General features: G+C 41.8%; 1 protein-coding gene across 13 annotated transcripts in view; it reads left to right on the top strand.

Moving 5' to 3' along the window:
- Positions 1-21,456, top strand: part of EIF4G3 (eukaryotic translation initiation factor 4 gamma 3) — a 906,783-nt gene that overhangs the window by 740,309 nt on the left and 145,018 nt on the right. For 8 of the 13 annotated variants that reach the window (XM_069240074.1, XM_069240069.1, XM_069240065.1 and 5 more), the window contains one exon: positions 8,422-8,519. In XM_069240074.1, the coding sequence (XP_069096175.1) occupies positions 8,422-8,519 (98 nt within the window). The remainder of the gene's footprint in view (positions 1-8,421; positions 8,520-21,456) is intronic. The other 5 variants (XM_069240075.1, XM_069240071.1, XM_069240067.1 and 2 more) reach the window with 1 other exon arrangement.

Genomic DNA, 21,456 nt, shown 5'->3' with positions numbered 1-21,456 from the left:
TTAGGAGTTCAAGCACTAGATTACAGACATGCTGAACTTGCCAGTGTTGAATATTCCTGCTAGCTTAATGTGACACATTTGAGTTAGACCACAGCTAGCTGACATTTTTAGCAATTTAACGAAAGAGGGACTGTTTTCATAAGGGTCCACACTTTGAAACAAAGGGATGTATTGTGAGTAAAGCCCAGAAACTAACTACATAAAATTGTGCTGTCATATCTACATTGCTTGGGGTAATATGTATCACATAGGCTTTTCATTTAAACATGAAAAGGGGAGAGAGTTGCACCCACAAGCCAAACTCATACTGCTCAGATACTTCTATTTACAAAAGATGATGCTCAGTAGGCCCTGCAGAAAATGTACTTTAATTGAACTAAATGGATTGAAAAACAACAATAATTCTGTTTTCTTCTAAGATGCAGAATAACTGTGATTGAATTATCAGCTCTTGTAATAGCCCGACAAATGGGTTTGTGGTGTGTACTTAAAATGGGTTTTTGTTGCCTTTGATATTGTAAATTTGAAATCATTCATCTTATTGGAGGGATCTTCTAAATTTGTGCTTCATATCCTGGATCTTTACTGTTATGCATGTTCATTATAATTAAGCCTTTTGAGGGACTGAAATTGCAGTGGGTGAAGGGTTATCCAAGAATACCAAAAACGTCTATTTTGACATCATTATGAGGATGAGGTTCTCCAGCATTGAATGTTTCATAGATTAAGATGCTTGAATCATTCCCCTTAATCAAAGTAGGAGTTAAAGGGTAATTTTACAGTAACAGTATGTAGCCTAATAAACTTGAAATGCTTCAAACTGTGTTGACCTTAGTAGCACACTCAGTTCATTGGAAAATAACTGAATTCCAGCTGCTTAGGGGGGCATGCCCTGAGCCTCATTCGTCCTGGAGGTCATCTCGCCTCACATTTCTGCAATGCATTGTGTGCAAAGGAAGTACCAGAAGTTTGCACTGTGTTCTCATTTCAAAAACATCTACCTTGGGCTTTCCTTAGATTGTGTATGTTGAGTTCTTCCACCTCTACTTTCAGGTTAGGTTGCTAAAACAGTTTTGGTATGGGAAGATCTTCTGAAAGAGGCTTTCAATGCCTGTGAGTCATGTGACAAGATGATGCTTTATTGATGATTCTCATTGAATGTGCATATGTTGCATTGATCCATTCACAAACAAGACATCTGGAAGATCTGCAGGGCATTTTCAGACAAAATCCTCAATTACCTTGGTGGAACACTTGTGAAGGGGATTCAAAAATCGAAGACTGCTGAGACCCTCCTCTTGTCTGGGGTGAAACTGTGCTAAATGCCCCTTCTGTGCAAGGAAAGAAAGCGCATATGCTCCATTTGGAGACCTCCAAAGTTAAAAAAAAAAAAAAAAAAAATAAGGCACTTTCAGTAGAAGAATCAACCTTCACCTCACATGAGGCACATAGGAAAATGTATACAAAGGCTTTAAAAAAATTGAACTGAACCAACTCTTCTTTGTGTGAGCGAGAAAAAGATCAAAGTATCATCATGCTTATTTGCTTTTTATTTTTCTTTGGTCTGCCTAGTGTTGTATCTGGCTCTTTTATTGCTTAACACTTTTTGGTTTGTGCGCCTCCTAGAATCTCCTTTGATACATGAGCACAGATGCAAATAAGACTGCAGAAGTCAAAGATGTGTGACCCTTTATTTTAATGGGTTCCTTCTCTAGGTGGTCTGGTAACTTTGTCACAACCGTCAGTAATGAGGCTCTTGAGGAACTGTCCCCTTGTTATGGTCCCATCAGAGGGAATACTGAGTTGTTATAATCCTAAAACTAGCAACACACCATGTTGTTTTTCTGAAACACCCCATAGTCTACCTCTGTTGTGCTCTCAAGGAAATGTCTTCAGTATTGCTGAACTGTTCAGTGTTTTGAGTCTTACTGATGGAAAATGAACAGAGTTTGGCCATTGCATCACAAGAAATCTGGGGCGATAAATCCTATAGACAACATGGGTTTACAGTGGTAGAGTTATTACAAACTTGATTTGTTTACAAGCATGCAAGGGCAATGGATAACATATCTATTCTGAGAACATAGTACTATGCAGTGGCCATGATGAAAAAATCAATAGCTTTAATTGGCTCACAGTATTTTGAAACTGCTTATATGAAATGGTGATTGATGCACATGTGCCCACAGAGTGCAAGCAACACTTAAAACGTTGTTTACATAAAAATGCGGAAAACCACTCTTTTATCAAACAAGCCTGCCAGTATGTTGATGGCGTTTCAACCCTGAAATAATTTTCATGTCTTTATAAACCATACCCTGCATTGTGACTCACTGTCAGTGCTGGATGCTGTCCAGCTACCTTAGGTCCACCTGCTTACTAGCATTCTTTGCCTGGCAAGTACGATCAGGCACTCCCACTCTAATCTGGTGGTGAGAAAAGCAATGGATACCAAATGCACACCGGTTCTTTAGTAAATCTTCAGTGCCCTGCTACTCATTCACAAGCTATGTACTTCAGGGTGACTGTTGCATTTGAAAAAAGAAAATGAACATTTTGCATTCATGGCCTCTTTGCCATTGGATATAGTAGCTAAATCCATGACTTTCAATTGGAAACGCTTATCAGAGTGTATTGCCTCACTTCTGCCAGACTAATGCTGCCCTGATGGTCTATTGTCTGTTTGCACTCCTGGCATTTCTTAGGACTAGAGGACTGAGATACAGACCACAGTAAGTAAAGACCAGCAGGTTTCCCTTCATTTAGACTGTGCCTTCAAAGGAGGATGAATGTGTATGTCCAGGCCTGGTTGCACTTCTCAGGAGATCTGAGAGAGAGAGTACTTGACCTCCTATTTGATATGAATGTGTTCACTGTCTTCCATGAGGCTAGCCAGCTAGTGATATGTAAATCTCTGACCACCATAATTACGTTTTGGTCCTGTTTTGGCTAATTAGGTTTCCATCCATTTCCAAGAGCCAGTTACACATCATCTTTCAATGACAGATCGTGGTCACTTCAATAATTTTCAGGTTGGACTTTGCAGCTATTCATATAGCATATAATGCTTAGAGGTTTGTATAGAATTTCTCTGTATTTGGCATTCTGGGAATGTTACACCCAGAGACAGATGGACCATATCTATAGTTCTTCACATCTCTTTTCTCGATCTCTCTCTGCTCTTCCTCTGTCACAGCCATTCTTAGGTGTACAGAAGATTAGGACTTTGCTGCAGTATAATAACTAAATATGGATGCTTCCTATGAATGTTTGAGAAACAAAGAACCAAAGAAGACTGTGTTTGCCATTCCCATGTTTGACCAGGTGTGCAAAAAGCGCCTTGAATTAAATAAAAATATATATCATGCTTTAATCCCAGGCATAACATTGTGCCAACTGAGCAATACAACCCACAAGACGAGCCTTTTTAGTGCCCAAGAAACCTGATTGAATTCAGTTATTTAATTTTGATTTCGCTTCCTTCCCCAGACTGGAATTCCACGGTCTGAAGGAGAACATAGAACGCAAATTCACTGATTGTAAATATATGAATCCTCCTTCTACCAAACAGTGCAAAACAAAGAAAACAGTATGGCACATTATTACCCTTTCTGGTAGAAAGCAAACTCGTAAAGGCTACATAGTCTCGGCACATACAGGTTAACGTCCAAATACATAGCGGAGAATGAACTTAGATGTTGCCTGTTTTTTTTTTTTACCTAGACCTTTGGCAACCAGGCTGTCCACTAGAAGCCTTATCATAAACACTTTGGATTCAGACTCGATGCACAGAGAAGAATATCAGATGTGTCCCTTAAATAGAGATCTTTTTATTTTGTTTGCCATTTGTTGAGTGTGTAGTAATGGAACACATGGACAAATATAGCACAGTATATTTTCATGTCTCGAGGGTGAACTGGTCCTTTTTTTTCTCCAAGGCAGTGGATGACAGACAACACACTACGAAAACTGACGAATACATCAAGACCAGGGTTCTCAGTCTTCCAGAGACAGTTTTCTTCATTTTTAGGATCTGTAGAAGGATGTTTTGGGAAGCAGCTATGCACTACATTTGAATCTACAGAAGCTTCTAGCTTCACAACTCTTGTTAGTTAAGTTACTAGTTACACATTTCTATCTGGACTACTGTTTAATAATCACCTACAAAACAAAATCAAAAGCATGCCTTCAGACGTGCCTCCAGATCTTTGAAACATACGATTTGGCAGTGAATAATCGTCAGATCAGTCTCAACCTGTTAATCTTCATAATCGTCCTTAGAGTGGTGAAAATACTGTCACAAACTCAAAGCCAACAGAACAAAGCATATGGTCACTGTCTGAGATTCAGTGTCATTATGAAGCAATCCTCAGGGACATCTTACTGAGATGTGCCTTTTTGGCTAACTGAGATGCACATACCGATGGCGTAAGAGGAGCCCTACTGTTCTGATGAAAGAATATTAAATCAAAGCCTGCCAGGAGTCAAGTACTAAGCAACGACTCTCGCTATGGACAACTAGCCCAAGAAGGAGCACTCTTCATCAATGGTCGTTAGACATTATCATGTGTTAAGACTTTGAGATATTTCATAAAAGCCTCCTTGCCTGGAGTCTTAAACAAATCTGCCCTTCTAAAACTCAACAATACCATCATAATGCAGTACACCAGAGCACACTGATCAAAGTTCCCCGAGAACCGAGGATGTAGGCTGACAAACGCCCATATACATTGACATTGCAGTACCTCTCTAGGGTAAACAACAAAAAAAACAGCTATATTGGGCAAGAAGGCAAATCCATGAGTGAGCATGACATAAAAATCGAACATCTTCCAGCTATGTTGTTTTTTGTAATTGAATACAGATGAACATTTTTTTCTTCCCACAAGGAACCCGTAGATGAGGCAATTTCCATTAACTGAAAGAGAATTTGCGCATTTCCTTTTTTAATTAATTTTTAGCACAGCATAAAAAGAAAGGCATTGCTTAGTCATACGCACAAGACATAGTGAACATGTACAGAAATAAGAGATACATACCAGTGGTGTGCTGCTAGAGCATTGTTGTTTCTTTAAAAAAACAACTTTAAGAACCCATCATTTGTTAGCATTTTGTATGCATCTGCCATGGTTACTCAGACTTACAATGACTACATTGAGTATCTGAGTGCTATCATACTAGTGTAAAGCTCTGTTTGCTCATTACAGTTGACCGATGAGTATCTGCTGCTTGTATTTAGGGTATCATCACCATCCCCCAGCAACAAACCTCTTTTCTAGTATCTGTGTCAAGGCAGTATAGTGCCTGTATGTGAGACAAGGATCTCCCATACCCATCCCATTATGGCAACTCTTGGGTTGCATTACAGATCATATCCAGTCATGATTGATAAAGCAGCAATTACCTCACACCATTGCTAGTAATGTCCATGATAAGTGTGTAAAGTCTTCTGCAGATTAATCACATCTGACAGTCTGAGTTCTTTTGAGAGCCAAACTTGTGTAGCACTTTCGGGGTGCAATATGCTCTGCTTAGTCATTTATAGTGGATAATGTGCAGCCTCGTGCTCAGAGAGATTATACTCATTTGTGGACTCGTATTTCCACCTCCTCAGCTAACAGCCCCCTCAGCCGAAAATGTCTCCCTGTGGGATCGTCCTTAAAGCCTCAGATTGAGACTGGCAAAAATGGTTCTTCCACCTACTGCACGTCAGTACGGTCCCATGTGCCCCCTCAAGACCTGCACCAGGAACGTGGCAGGAGATTGCACGCTTAGTCCATCTCATTCAGCCTAGCAGCTTAAACTGTAGAGTTCTAGAGTTTCAACATCAAGGACCTCAGGAGTGAATGAACATATTGACTCAGTCTGAAACAGGTTCCACTAACCCTTCCTACTGGTGTGCTTTCTAAACATGTTAACCTTACCCGTAGTAGTAGAGCATAAGATCGTACCCTACCTCCTCTGCTCTGCTTTGCATCCTCACAACTTAAACATACCCAAGATGAAAGAAAAAACAGTCGAGGATGTTGTTTTTACAGCTCAAGGTAAAATATTTTTTGATATGATCACTGCATATATCACAGGTGTGCTCTGTAAAATGAAGTATGGAATCTAAACTGTCACTTTTGATGTCTTCCTCTCTTTAAATGCACTTAAATCTCTCACTGGGAAAACACTATTTTTTTTTTGCTTTCAGGGGTATTGAGATAAAATCATTATGTGCATTTGAACATCTTCATTTTGGTGACAATTGCCTCATTCTGCAACTTTGAACATTGTCATTAACAGAGTTCAGCATAAGTAACACCATCGATAATACATCATTTAGATGACCAGGTATACTTGAAATGCCGAAAGTATTCAATACCGATAGTTCCTCCAAATGTGTGTCTGCAACCAAATATGTACATAATTCCGCAGAGCCAAAAAAATGAAATACGTCACCCTAGATTCACTCTTACGATAGTTTCCAAGTTCCAGCAGTTACATAATAAATATTTGGGAACTTCTTTAAGGGTCCTAAAGCCTCAGCAGATTAGGCTATGGTGTGTGAACTCTTTGCCTATATACTTCCATTAGATAAACAAGGCAGCCGCATGAAAATCATTTTCAGACTCCTTGCTCCACTGTGACCATAAGATTGATGCAAATGGTGGCACTCGGGTGGAAAAGGCAATCCTTAAACATACTGGAGGGCAATCTCTTTACCCACCTCCCACTTTGCTTACTGCTTGCTAATCATTTCAATAGTGATCTGTTAAAAGTCAAATACTGGAAAAAAATAAGTTCTTTAATTATAAATATAGACATTTGCCAAAAACTCAAGCAACCAATCATACTGTTAAAATAGCATTTCTCTATATTTACAAGTAAGTAAACTTAATTTCTACCTGTTGTTACTCCTTTCTTTCTTAAGCCCTTCTTTCTGATGGCTTGCCCATTATCTCTTCTGCTGCCTTCTACTTCTGCGTAGCGTCCTGGTCGCTTTTAAAGTTCTGAGGTGGAGAGGCTGAGTGATTGTGGGAAGGAAAGCAAGGCTTTTGTTCGGAAGGTATGGTGCCACACCGTCCTTTTTAGAGATGGGCATAAATAAAGCACAATATTTTACACAATATGCACTTTTCCTATACATTCCTCTTGCAGTTTCACGGTTCTAGACCAAATTTGAAACACATGGACTCGTTCTTGCAACAGACAAAGATGAATTAGGACATCCCTTCAAATCTGTCATTGTTTTTCTTTTTTTATAATGATATCCCTGGAAAGGGGTGTTCATGCCAGGACGCTTTTAGAAGTCTGTAGACAAGCGACTGTTGTGGACCCTACCAGCAACTTATTGTGGGCTTAAAGCCCACCTGTTGCTTACCATTGGTTGGCTTTATTAGCACTCTCACGTGCTTGCTTCTTATTCAGTGGCTTGCCTTCTCTTTATCTTGTTTGTACCTCGCCCTGCTCAACCACATTGCTGCTTCTCACCCATACTTACGATAATTTCCAAGCTCCTTGTTGTCAGTAACTCTTTCTTCCAATATTTTTTTGGGAAGGGGCGTGGCTATCCTTTGCTGCCGTGCCACCCCATAGAGCGACAAGCACTTGCACACAATACTACATTTCTTTTAATTTGCCAATTTAAATGGCGCCCGCCGTTTTAGATCAGAATAAATGGCGCATGCATCATTTCTGACGTGCACACATGATACTGTTATGTCATTGCACCTATTTGTTATGCCCCCGTTTTTTTGTGGCACATGCTGTCCAGCACAAGCAAAAGCATTGGAATAGCCAGCAGGTCAAAAGGCATCAGCTGTTGGCTTTGCCAGTTTTTCCGTGTTTTACTGCTGTAACTTTGCTTGGGTTTATAATTAGAACTTCTGAAAACAGATTTAAGAGTGCAATGTTTACACACTGTGCTGGTTCGATGGAGGAGATAGTTGACCTCTAATAAAGACCTAATTTACTTAACATTAGCACTGTAGTAAGCAGGTTGACACACAGACCACTTGATTTTGTGGGGTGCTATTATCTTGTCTGGAAACGTTGGTTCTTATAATAAGCGCTTCGACGCCTCATCAGGGGTAGTAAGCACTATATAAATACTATTACAATACTATTACAATACTATTACAATACAATAACAGATTGTGATCCAATTTGAAAATATCTGCTTGCTTGAGATATATTTACTTTTAGTAGTAGTACTAGTAGTAGTTTAAAGTAGTATATGATACAGTAACATTATTTCTATATGAACCAGCAGCATTTATTCACTCACTCACAACAAAGGCTTGACTTGCAGTAAATGATTCATTACAGCAGATTCTACAGTTTTTTGTTGACCTAACTTGCAAAGTATCTCAAATATTCATTATGTACAAACGTGTCACCTAAGTGTGGAACTTCAAAGGCTTTGCTTTTCCCCAGCAGGTGGGCAGAGGTCAGATGATAGTGGATGGAACACAGTGCAAACACCGAAGAATAACCGTGTGCTGGATCCCAGTAAATTCATGAAAATTTCAAAGGTGAGTGCGAGGAAAGAGCAATTTGTGTTATTTGGCCCTTGTGGGCCTTAATAATTGTTATAAAAGAGGTTATTTTGAGCAAAGTGTGTGCATTTCCTTCTCGCTTCTCTTAGCCTGCATAGTTTTAAGGATTTAGGTTTCCTTTATGTAAATAATAATGTATTGATTTCTCATAGTAAGATTCTCTCACACAACCGATCCATTTGATATTGTTGTTATTGTTGCTGCAAAATTAAAAAAATAAATAAAAATAATAATAAATGACAACAACCCAAATCAGCCATTTCTGGTAGAATTCTGACTTCAGATTTTTCACCTACTGAATTTCCCCAGGCATCAGACCGGATTTAGAAACTTTCATAGCATTTCCCTCAAGTCAACAGGTAGCATTGTGCTGCTGCGTGTCAGGCTCGTCCAACCCTGGACATGTCGGGGCCACTATCTATGCACCACCTTCGCGCACTGATTCCACTTCCTTTGTTTCCACACAAGCCAATGCTGATCTGGAACTCGTGAATGCTGGCACTCCAGAGAGGTTTTTTCCTTCTAATTTCTTCAGTGTGCAGATGCCACCCCATAAAACAACAGGGTTTTAACAGTGTTGTGACTGTCACATATGTTGGTGACAAAAACCCATAAGGTTTATCTATGGCGTCTTGGTTCCAAACGTTAAACAGTGTATTGTCTGTTACGCAAAATGGAAAAAAAAAAGAAAAAGCCATCCGTGACCTGGAAGCAAAATTAGCAATCACCCATCCCAGGCGGATGAAAAAGCGCTCACCGTAGAAGACTGGCTGTCCCAGTCGCAGTCAAGGCCACAAATTTGCTCTTGTTCCCGAGGCTACTACTGTGGCCAGTCATCTTCAAGGTCCTGATCCCCTAGATTATTAGAGGAAGTCGCACAAGAAGCATAAGAAATCTTAAAATGGGTCTCCTCCTTTCCGCCACCTCTACCATGCAAAGTCACGAGATGCTCCTAACTCCCACTGTGGAACAGATCTGGGGGCAAGTCCTGCATTTGTCCCACCCTAAATGAACATAGCAGTCATCGATTTGAAGGTGGCCTTGGACCACATTTTTCAATCCACAAGGGATCTCTCTGGAGCACCTTTGGGCCTCATGGATACAGGTGGCCATCCAGTTGGTTTACTATCGGCAGATCTATCCTTGATGTGGACTGTGCCCTCGACCTAGCATTGAGGCTGACTTTTTTCCTGCTCCACCGAAAAAAGTCCCAGTGCCATTCAGAGATACCATGCTCAGCCCCATTGCCAATGCCACTGACGTGGGAATCGGTGGCAGTCTCAACATCACCTATGCCAGATAGAGAACTGATTGTACTGTCAGATTGAGACGCATGCTCTGTCACCCAAACCTACATAATATGCCCGTTCTGAGCCAGAGTATGCCCCACTTAACGAACTGGGCAATCTTGATAAGGATGACAACAAATAATGTGAATAAAGGTGATGTGTTTGATAACCTACAGGATGCTAGTGGGATAGACACCTCCTCAGACATGGGCCTCTCCTCACCAAACCCTGCCATTATCTACTGAAGAGTCTGCATTCTTCACCACAGAGATTCAAAGGGTGGTTGAGACACTTGACCACCTCCTGTCAACCCAGAAAGTCAAAAGCACTGTCCTAACCAGAGGTCCTTAACCCGCGAGCCTCCATTCCCCTTTAACTGATGTACTGTTGCAAACCATGATCTTGCCCTCCGGTCAAATGGCAGCCTGTGCCTCACTGAGGTCCGCTCTGAGGCTTCTTGGTCTCCTGTTTCCTGCTCGTGGATCTTTCCACATGCCGAATATGCTGTGGGATCTGAAGTGTTAGTGAGCTTACCACCAAGGCAATCTGTAATATTCCAGCCAAATGTTGGAGAGTTTTGGAAGATTTTCTGTGGTGACTGCTCGACCTTGATTTGATCGTCAGTTGACCCCTTCTGCATACCCCACTCATAAATAACAGTTGTGACAGATGCATCGGTCCTGGGTTGGGGCTATCATCTCTGAGAGGGGAATATCAGAAGACTGGTCTCCAGTGGAGGTTCGCCTTCACATCAGCCAGTTTGAGTTCCAGATGATTTGCTTGAAACTGAACCCGTTCCTCTCGGTCATCAAAGGAGAATGAGAACAGTTGCTCATAGACAGCGTGACCATCTTGTAATACTGCATCAAACAAGGAGATAAAGGATCATGTGCCCTCTGCCAGGATGCTATATGTCTCTGGAAGTGGCTGAAAGCTCAGGGCATATCCCTGATCGCACACCACCTTTCAGGTAGATGAACTCAGACACTGTTGCCTAGCAAATCCCACATTGCAGTTACAGGTGGAAGTGTCACAGGGCTTCTTCCACCAATAAAGAGAACCCTGGCTCGATTTATTTGCCACCGCAGACAATGTGCCAGGTCCAAGCTTTTGCATGTTGGAGTTCTCAAGGTTGTTACTTAAGGAGACTCCTTCCACCTGCACTGGGACTTGGGAATCTTGCATGCCATTCCGCCCCTCCTTCTCCTGCCCAGCGAGCTGAAAAAGATGAGGAGAGACCAGGCGCAAGTCATCTTAGTGGCTCTGGACTGAGCAAAGAAAGTGTGTAACCGGAAACCTCTGGGTATGAGCATTTGTCCACCAATCCGGCTGCCCCTTCATGAGACCCTCCTGTTGCTGCACCCAACTCTGTACAACTTAAACTCCCATGCATGAAGATTGAGTGACGACAGATGATGGCTTTCAGTATTTCTCCGTATGCCACTGGTAATCACTTGGGGCACATCCCAAACCATCGTATTTGTACACACCATGCCACCTCAGTTTGTATCCAGGCATATACAAATCAGCTGCTCCAGTGGGAAATATCCAGCCCAAACTGCCAGCCCCCTTCCCTGAACCAGAATAAAAGCAATCCTGGATCAATTTCGCCCTTGCTAGTGCTTATCAGCCAGGTATAGATTGTTTCCAGTGACAGTGTGTACAGGACCCCATGTCTGGGTATACCTGTCCCGCTTAGGGCGACATACCATACAAAAAAACTGATGGATGGAATGCTTACATTTTATCTCAGCCACAGGTAATCACTCGGCGCAACATCCCAATCCATTTTTATTTTGCACAACATGCCACCCCAGTTTGCACCTAGCCATATACTGATTTGCAAATGGCAGCCCAACAGAAGCAAGCTCATTCCATCAGAGCGAAGGCTGCTACCACTGTACTTTTGTTTGGTGTGCCATTATTGGACATTTGCCAGGCTGCTATGTGGGCATCGCGCTCCATGTTCATAAAGCATTACTACCTTGATGGTCAAGTCCAGAAGCATGGGCACTTCACTAGATCTGTCCTACAGTATTTATTGGTTAGGGCCATTCCACACACCCACCACCACCGAGGTACTGCTTTGGCATCTATTCACAAGGTGAGGAATCTGCAGTAAGAAGTATTTATCAGAAGAAACAAGCTGTCTACCTTCTGTAACTCTCTTTCTGGTGGAAAATCTAGCTATCCACAGATTCCTCATTGACACACCCTCTTCCCAGTTCTGTGGAAGAGATAGTAAAATTACTACCTAAAGTCTGCACACTACCATAACTGATTTCAATGGCCCCACGTTTGTTGATGTGGACGGAGGTCAGAAAGAACTGACGTCAGCACCTTGAAGTTGCGAATGTATAATGCCAACGTCATGTCTAGGGTAGAATTGAACTGACATAGAGCCGCACAACACCACCTGTCGACAAGTGTGGGAATTACTATGAAAGCTTCCGGATCCAGTCTGACACTTGGGGAAATTCACAAGGTGAGTAATCTGCAGTCAGTCTTCACCAGAAAAAGAGTTACTGAAGGTAAGTAACTTGTTCTTCTCCTTTCCAGTGAGCTGGACCCCAGCGCCTATTGGCGCACTCTTTCCCCACCACAATTAACCTTTTGTGATGTTACATCTACATCATGTGGCAATGTGGTCTGTATTTTCTTGTCCTTACCTTGCATAAGGGTTCCCTCAGCTTCCACTTTTCCAGTGTTATCCTACATACCTAAGATTATGAATCAGATACTATTTTTCCAAGGTATTGGGTGGCCTGTGGCCAGGATCTAGCTCTGTTTGCTATTACATGGGGTCTGGTACCCTACCCTTGATGTAATTCTGCTTCCTCTTGATGTCCCACATTCTTACAGGAGTATAACGACATGGCATTGACTAAATCGGTTACCTCATATGAGTGCTTGAAGAACGCTTTAGAGAGGATTTCATCATGGTGTGCCTAATGGGTCTGGTCTGTTCTTTAACCATCTCCTCTGCAAGTTTCAGTGCCATGGTTAAACAGCCCGGGTACGCAGATGGCAGTTTTAGGAGGATGGAAGAGGATAATGTCTGTTGTTGCCAATGTACCGGAGCACATAGAAAATGTCTGTCTTATTAGTGATTGAACAAGCTTTAAGGATTTATTGGAGGGTTATGTGGCAGCTTCTTTGTTTACACGAGCCTTTCCATGCAGTTGATAAACTTTAAAATGGTGCCTATCTGCAAAACCGCGACTTCTACATTTCCCCCATATGCTGTGTTAATATATGGAGAATTATCAAATGCACTGTTTTCTCAGGCACCGTGATTCCAATGCAGTCCAGCTTACTCCATGCAACAGTTCTGGAAGATGTAGTGCTAATACCACAAGAAGTTAATTATGTCGTTATTAACATATAATTTGTAATGTGACCTTTAATCTGTTGGCTTTTATACATTATTACTGCAGTCCTGCTGAGCTCCAGCCATCAGTTGGAAAATCAACAACAATTTGTTCACTTTATCAATTGACGGGAACTAGCATGGGACGCATTAGTGCAGAAATTACTCAATAAATCCTAAATATGTTTACATTTTCGGTCAATCTCAAACCTGCTTTATGCACCTAGCCTGCTGGAAAGCTTTCTTACCTGACAACTGTAGGATTTTCTTGAAAACCACCAAATACAGAATATCTCTCAGCCAGAGAGCATTAAATACATTATTTTGGCTCTAACATATGAGAACTTTGAAACTGTAACTACCAATTTTGGAAGAATATCCAACCTGAAAAATCTTAATGCCAGATTTGACACCATTGACTATTTCACTTGTATGATTCCCATTAGATATTCCTGTGATTGTCATCCATGTTGTGGTGTTTGGTTGGATTTTATGTTTTTTCTGGTCACCCCCAGTAATTACGGTTTCTCCTTTATTTCTCTGTTGCTCAGTAAATGGCCTGCTAGGAACTTAAGGGCTGGTCACTTAAGTATTCACTTTCACCTTCTGGCTTATCTCTACTTGCACTATTTCACTTATGCAGACAAAACTGTCATCTGTATTTGAATCTGTGCCGCTAACCCAGCCACAGCACCACATTCCAACTGTTGCCTTTTGGAAGCATAATAACTTTTAATCTAATAGCAAAACAAGTGGGGAGCGCCGTTTTGCAAAGACCTTCAGACCCTTGATTCTTTTGCTCAATTCTTTCCACCAGACCTCTCATGATATAAGGGAACTCTGCATCCTGTTGGAAAACAAGATGTCATTTGCTCCTTAGATTGGTGCCTTTGCAGAGTTATATAATTTCTACATCTGAAACTTGAGGCATCTGCTACTCTCTCAATGTAGTGTTGTTTCTAAGGTTGTCATTTTCACTTTCGAAGTCTTTACCCAGGGCTTTCACAGTACCTGCTGACAAGGTTGCTCAGCATGGAAGGGCATTTTAATGATGTGGCTTAGTATGGTACCCTGAGCTGGTAGTGGTGGTACAGAACTGTGCAGTAGTCGACTGCTATAGACTACTCTCTATAACTGCACTATCGAGACAAGCCTTAAGTAAATGTATGGAATTATTATTCCACCCTGTACCACCGATCATTTTTCCTGCTCCGTTGGGCAACTGATCAGATCAGTTCCTCAGTCTCCTCCAATTGCTGGTGATTATTGTGGTTCAGCAAAGCAGTGTAATTTGTAGTCTGACGTTTGGTAGACCTTACAGGTTAGCTGCCTTCTGCTGGACAGGATGATTGCAAGGACAGGTGGGATATGTCTTGTGATCTTCTTAGGGTCAATCTGTCTAATAATGCTTTCAGATCCTCTTTGTTTTCTCCTTATGGACCATGTAATGGTTATTGAGTCATTGCCATGACATACAGCAGCCAAACTTATACTGTATTACAGCAGACCTGCTTCAGTTTCTTTGCCCCCTAAATGTTGGCTACCTTATGTTGTATGTGTTTAATATTGCCAACCATTGTTTGTGGAAAGCTATACATCTCTTGTATTAACCTCCTATATTCTGACCCTATGGCACTTACTGATATGGGGGAATAATTTATGACTCCAAAGCAATACAAAGGCATGTCCGGCTGTTAGCCATTATGCCACCATTACTATTTATTCTGGTAATGGAGCCATTGCAAGCCATATCAGACATATAGGGAACACACATGGGATAAAACTCCAAGGCAAAACATTTTCCATTTCCTGTATGCAAATTATGTTCTGCTGTTTACAAATGACAATAGGTCAGGAATGGACAAGTGGTGGGCTGATTAGACATCCTTGGTAACATCTCTGGTCTAGTGGAGAGTAAGAAAAAAAGGCGCACAAGTTAGCAAATATGACCAATCTAGTTTTAGGATGGTAGCCATGCACCTTTAGGTATGCAAATGTATCTCCTCAATAAGGATATCAATAACCAAGCCTTTGATGACAAAGTAGTCTTCTGGTAGCATGTTCGCTTATCTTCGGAAAGAGTAGCTTTGTCCAAGATGTGTTCCTGATTAGAATACTGTAATATTTTGTAAACATGCCTGTGATGCTTACACATCACTTTCTCAAGGAACTCAACTCAGTACTGGTTGATATGTGCTGGTGCAGGGTGGCCTTCAGTGAAGTGTATACCTCAATAAGGGGAGGTAATACTGCTCACTCCTGCTATCTGGCCACACAGCTTCAGCAGGTGATGAAATGCATGGCTGTACACAGAGGGTAAGCTGAAAAATGATATGCCCACAAAACACTAGGGAAAGGTTATTTAGGTAAGGCTTTTTTGACAACAAATGTTGTGGTATGTACCTTTAAAAATCTGGCCCACGGGCAGCTTATACTCCTTAATTATTAATGTGAATGCTTCCCTAAATTCCAGGGAATCGCTAAGGAAGTGAACTCCACTCTTTTACGGACTGAAGCAGGCCTGGCAGAAAATGAAATATATGATCCAGCGAAAAGGGTTTGTTGAAACCTAATTATAACAAATATGTTAAAAGTGATGAGAGGAATGTTTGCAAACATTATAAATCACTGGCATTCCCTCACTGTACCATTCCAACCCATTGTTTTTCACCCGCTGTGCAACTGTAAAAAGAGGCCTACATTTTATAGTGACCCCCCTCCTGAGAACAGTCCACTGGAACTGACAATTTTAGAAGAAGCACAAGCAACGCCCAACTGGTCTCAGCCTTAAGATATTGCATGAATCCTGTCGCAGCTAGAGATCCATGTCAGAGCATATCTGATAACTTGGGGTATTATATCAGACACACAACAGGTGATGGGAGAAATGCTTGCAAGCAGTCTGAACCACTGCCAGTCTCCCTGGCACCATTGTTTTTCACCCACTAATTCACTCTACGCAGAGGTCTGCCTGATGTAAATTAGTACTTACCGAGCTAGTTATTGGAACTGTCCACCCCGAACTGCTTCAATCCTTTGTGAGTTGAACAAGGCAGGGAGATACATTCTTTCATACCTAAAATACAGGAAACCCTCAGCAATTAAAGATAAGGGCCTGTCAATCATGAAGTTTAATAGTATGAAGAAGCTTTCAAGTCCAGTTATGCTACATTCTCCGGTATTGAATCTTTCCTAGATGCACATGGTAGAATATTTTCTGTTGTCGAGGTGAAAGTGCCACAGTAATTATAGTACGCTTAGCTTAATCACGCTTAAAGTAATGACATTAACCAATTCACATCAATTCACATCACTTGAAAAGGACCAAACTCCAACCAATCAAGAAGCACCCTTCCCCTCAATGGCCCGCCGTTCCACAGACTTCTTACAGCACATCATGTAAAGGGAGTCTTCCTGAGCTCTGCTTAGGTTTTTTCTCACCAAAGCAAAATTGTTCTACTTTTAACCTCAACTTGAACTGACAACACCTTAGAATATATTGCTTGTGTGTTATTACTGACAACAAAGTGTTTCAGAGATCTCTTTAAAAAAAAAAAAAAAATGGCTTATTTCTGATGATCTTTACAATGAGTGTCTTCACTATCTTCATCCAAAGCCAGTGGCGTAACAAAGGCACCCACAGCCCACAAGATCAGGGGTCCCCCTTAGCACAGTACACTGTGTGCAGGCAGCAGACCACTGACTGGGCCAATGTTCATGTATTTGCAGGAGGGGGTTGGAGGGGTAGGGCGGGGTGGGGTTCAAGGTTTGTTACACCGCTGTCCAAAGCATAAAGCCAAGTATTGTAAGTACTGTTGTTCATTTTCTGCAAAAACGCTCAAAACTGAGAGAGCAGATTAATGGAATGGCTTTAGAAAATGAAGACAGGAAAAAGATATATCTTTTACACCTTCCATGACCTACAGCCTGACGTTTCAAAATCTAGGTCCATAGTAGCTTTTGCAAAACAATATTCATGTGACCCCTATGATGACCAGTATCCAGAACTTATGATACCAAGACTGTTGAATAAAATTAAAAAATAGCAGTTGTCACCCTATCCTCATAGTCCCATCATAGCTCAGACAGTATTGGTACACAGAGATGCTACTACTTATCAGAGCACCAGCATATTCTGCTCAGACCAGTAATCGAACTTTTAACGATGAGCAAAAGCCAGATTTATCCAAAGCCAAAATTGCATAATATATCAGCCTGGCTCCTGAATACAGCGAGTTCCACCTATTTGTTATTATAGAAGACTGCAGAGAGATTTTAACCAGAGCTGAAACAACAAACACAACATACAAGGCCAAATTGACTCTCTGTTTATGAAGTTCTGAAAGTTAAGAAACAACATTCAACTTTTTCTTCCTTATCTCAGCAAATCCTTCTATATGTTTCACCTAGCATGAGCAAATCTCACTTGCGCTTCTGTCTAGGTCCACCTGGCAGAAGTTTTATTCTTCAGGAGATCATCAAATCAACTGGCACTCTGGTGTTGTGGACTGGTTAAGAAATTCCTCAATGGCCTATTAGGGGCTTATCCACATAAAGGAGAGCACTTCTTTCATGGCAAATAAACACAACCCTGTTTCAACTAGTGGCTTCTGTCCAACTAGTACATCGACTAGTACATCTAGCGGACCTCAAGCCTCTGTCTTGGAAGATGGCTTTACTATTACCCTTAACACTTGTACCAAGAGTTGGTGAAATTGAAGCTTTCACAGTTAAAGAACCTTATATGCAATTCTATGATGACAGAGCTGTACTGAGGACAAATCCTCAAATTTATTTCCAAAGTTACAACAGAATTTTAGACTTTAGTCTTAATGAGAGCCAATAGTTTTCAAGACCTATTTTCCCAATCCTACTGATGCCTCAGAAAGAGCACACCATACTCTTGATGTCAAATAGGCCTCACATTTTACATTGAAAGAACTAAAATGCTCAGGTAAATTGACCAGTTTCTGATAGCCCATGGTATGCCTTGGAAGAGCCATGTGGTATCAATACACAGCATGGTGCTTTCTGTGGGTACAGTGTTTTGGCAGCAAAAAAGCTGGATGTCCTCTGGACAGAAAGGCTAGAGCACATCTGCTAGAGGTGTGACTACTTTAATAGCTTTGTTTACTGGACTACCCTTGCTAGATCTTTGCAGAGCAGATGCATGGGAAAATAGACTTATATTTTCCCAACATTACTATCTGGATACAGCAGTAAAATATTACATCTGTTTTGTTTAAGTGAGCTCCTCTTTTGCTTCTTTTTACCATAATACCGGCTTCCCACCGCACCTTAAAGGCATTCTGCTTCTTTACAAGAACTGCTCACTATTCAGATTTGAGCTCGTGTTTCTATGAAAGATTTAATACTAGAGAAAAAACACGTATTGATCTCTTTTGTAGATTAATATGTGACCCACCTGCCTCTCTGATTGGAGATCACTTCTTTTAAATGTCTAATCAGTTACCTTTACATTTGTGCTGAGAAATCTGAGTTGCAGTGGCCATTGAGGGAAAGGGGCTTCCTGATTTGCTTCCTGACTGGGTGGAGATAAGTTATTTTCTGATGATGTGAATTAGTTAACATTGTCACTGTGTTGAGCATAGTTAAGTTACAATTTTTTTTCATACTGCTTACTATAATTACCATGGGGCTTCCACCTAGGCAACGGGGAGCATTCAAGCCTGTGAATCTCTGAAAAATATCAGTAGTGGAGAACTACAGAGTACATATAAGTAACTTGTATTTTATTTGCTCCCAGTCAATAAATTGTACATGAAAAGTGTGAAGAATATCTGAGCAAACCTAGACTCCCTCGTGTCTCTGAGGCAGGTATAAAATGCCATAATGCTTTTTCAAAGGTATTAATGGCCATGGTCTTGTTAAGATAATCTTATCAGTCCAGTAACAGGGCATGGCCTGCCAAGTTAACCACCTAGACGTAATTTGCGGCAGCTCCAGCAAAGGACCTTGCCATATTTGAAAAGATTTCTCAGCCGCGTGGACTTTTCTTCTTCTACGCTCTGTGTCTGCTGTTAGATGTTTTGACAGCAGAGAGGTACAAGGTGCCAGATGATCTCCAAGATGCGGTTGACTTTGAAACACACAAGCACCATGGCCACCCAGCTGCAGTTTGAAGAGAGAATGCCTGCAAGGTGTGGGCCCAAAGGTGGTTGTGAGGAAGTGAAGGTCTGCTGAGTGTGAACCTGGAGGTAGATCAGAACCTGCATTGTGCTCAGTGGAGACACTGAGATTGCTAGCCGGCCCGTAACTTATGGTACTGGAGTGTTAGACTTGGTTCGGCATTACCTTCTGGTGGCTAATTTTTTTACAGAGAGGAGCTCTGGCGAAAATACCAGTAAGGCCATAATTATCTGCCATACCACACAAAATTGAATTGCTCCAACGGGTCCTTTCTGTATTGAACTTGTGGTTCTGCTGAGTCATTTCATTTGAGCCTTATGATGAAGGAAATTTTTAAGGTCACTTTGAAACTTGCCTGGGCAGAGGAGACACTAGGCACATCTTACTCCTCTGCTATCCTTGACCCCGCAAAACTACATTCAATTTTTCAAAAGTACATCTAATTTTCTAGAGCAAAACAAACCGTGAGCCAACAGCAAAGTCTCATGTTTTAGTAGGTTGATGCAATGAAAACTAAAGGCCATGGCCTGATGAAATTGATAGCAACACCTAAGTTTTGCTCAGTTGCACAGGGAACCTGTTACTCTTTACCCTACATGGTTGCCTCTACCTCTAATTAAGCACGTATCAGTCCTGGGGAAGGGAGTTGAGGTTCAGAATCCTGCTGTTGGAGTTGGGTGGCACTGATATACCTTTTTTTTTAACCTACTATAAATATGTATTTCTTTTGGGTGACAATCCACTGCGATGTGACACACATCAAAAACCTTTCAGATGTAGCAGAGGGTATGAACTTGTAAGCTTTTCTGACTGGACTCTTCGCTCAGACCTGGAGAACCGGCAAGCAACTCTCGACATTGGAAGGGCCCACAGAGTTGCGCCTAGATGAACAGGACAGATGACCAATCCCCACGACATCCTGGTGAAGTTCTTAAGATTCAAGACTAACACTATTCAAGCAGCCTCTAAAAATGGACTGTGAGAAGATGGCCTGGTGTGTGGTGAGCACCTATGATATTATCACCTTATACCAGGTCCAGGTATGCCCTATTAGTGAGGTGTAGACAGTGTCTAGGAAGCCAGGGCACTCTAGAAGTAGCTGTGGATGAGCAGTCAAGACTTATCTAGGAGACATGCAAATCTCATGCAATACCACTGTAGTCGCACAGCATGTATACACATGAAAAAGCCACACAGTGCTACAACAATAAAGGTACTTTATTATGGTAACACAAATACTAAAATACTGTATAGGCAATACTCTACTAGCAGGTGAGTAAACACACTATTATATTCACATTAGAAGTCAGGAATGGGCATAGAAAGTAATAGAAAACAGTGACATAACAGAAAATAATGGGGATCCTAGGGGAGACCAAACCATATACTAAGTAAAGTGAATGCGGAAGTCAGTCCCCCACCCAAGAAGTGGAACCAGTAGAGGGGAGCTGGAGGAACTAGAAACCACATGTTAGGTACCTGGGTGCTGCCTAGTGACCAGGAGAGAAGAGGTAAGTATCTAGCTTTTCCCCGAACCTGGAGTTACACTTTGTAAAAGGACTGTGTAAGACCCAGCAAGACTGGAAGAAACCAAAGGTGTATCCTGACAGAAGAGGATCTGCAAGTGAAGGGGACCAAGTCCAGTTAGAGTGTCTGGTTGGGGCCCCTACCCACCCTTCTGTTAATGCGGGACCAGGTGGACAGTGGAGATCAGAAGTCAGCTGTGCAGCACAGGAGCAGGAGAAGAGTTCCAGGAGTGATGCATTCGATGTCCCATGTCGGAAGAAGAGTTGCAGTCATTCAGTGGTGTGGAAAAATGCCAGCAAGCCTTGGCATATGCAAGAGTTTCAGAAGAAGAATTGCTTAGCTTCCGGGGACTCGCCCAAGGAGGGGGGGGGGGGGAGGAATCCTAGGTGACCCTCAGGAGTGAGGAAAGCACGAAGTCGAGGATGCAGCCCCAACGGGCTTCTTGCAGGCACAGGAATCTCAGTGAGGCCCACTCATGACACGCTGGAGCAGCAGGCAGGAGATTGTGCTTTGCAGGGGATAGTGCTGGAGGCCGGAGCTACACAGAGCCTGAAGATCCCTTGGAAGAAGAGCCAAC

Source organism: Pleurodeles waltl, chromosome 6 (assembly GCF_031143425.1).
Source record: "Pleurodeles waltl isolate 20211129_DDA chromosome 6, aPleWal1.hap1.20221129, whole genome shotgun sequence".
In the NCBI taxonomy this organism is placed as follows: domain Eukaryota; kingdom Metazoa; phylum Chordata; class Amphibia; order Caudata; family Salamandridae; genus Pleurodeles; species Pleurodeles waltl.
Note: the sequence above shows the minus strand (reverse complement) of the source record. Positions and strands in the feature narration are given on the sequence as shown.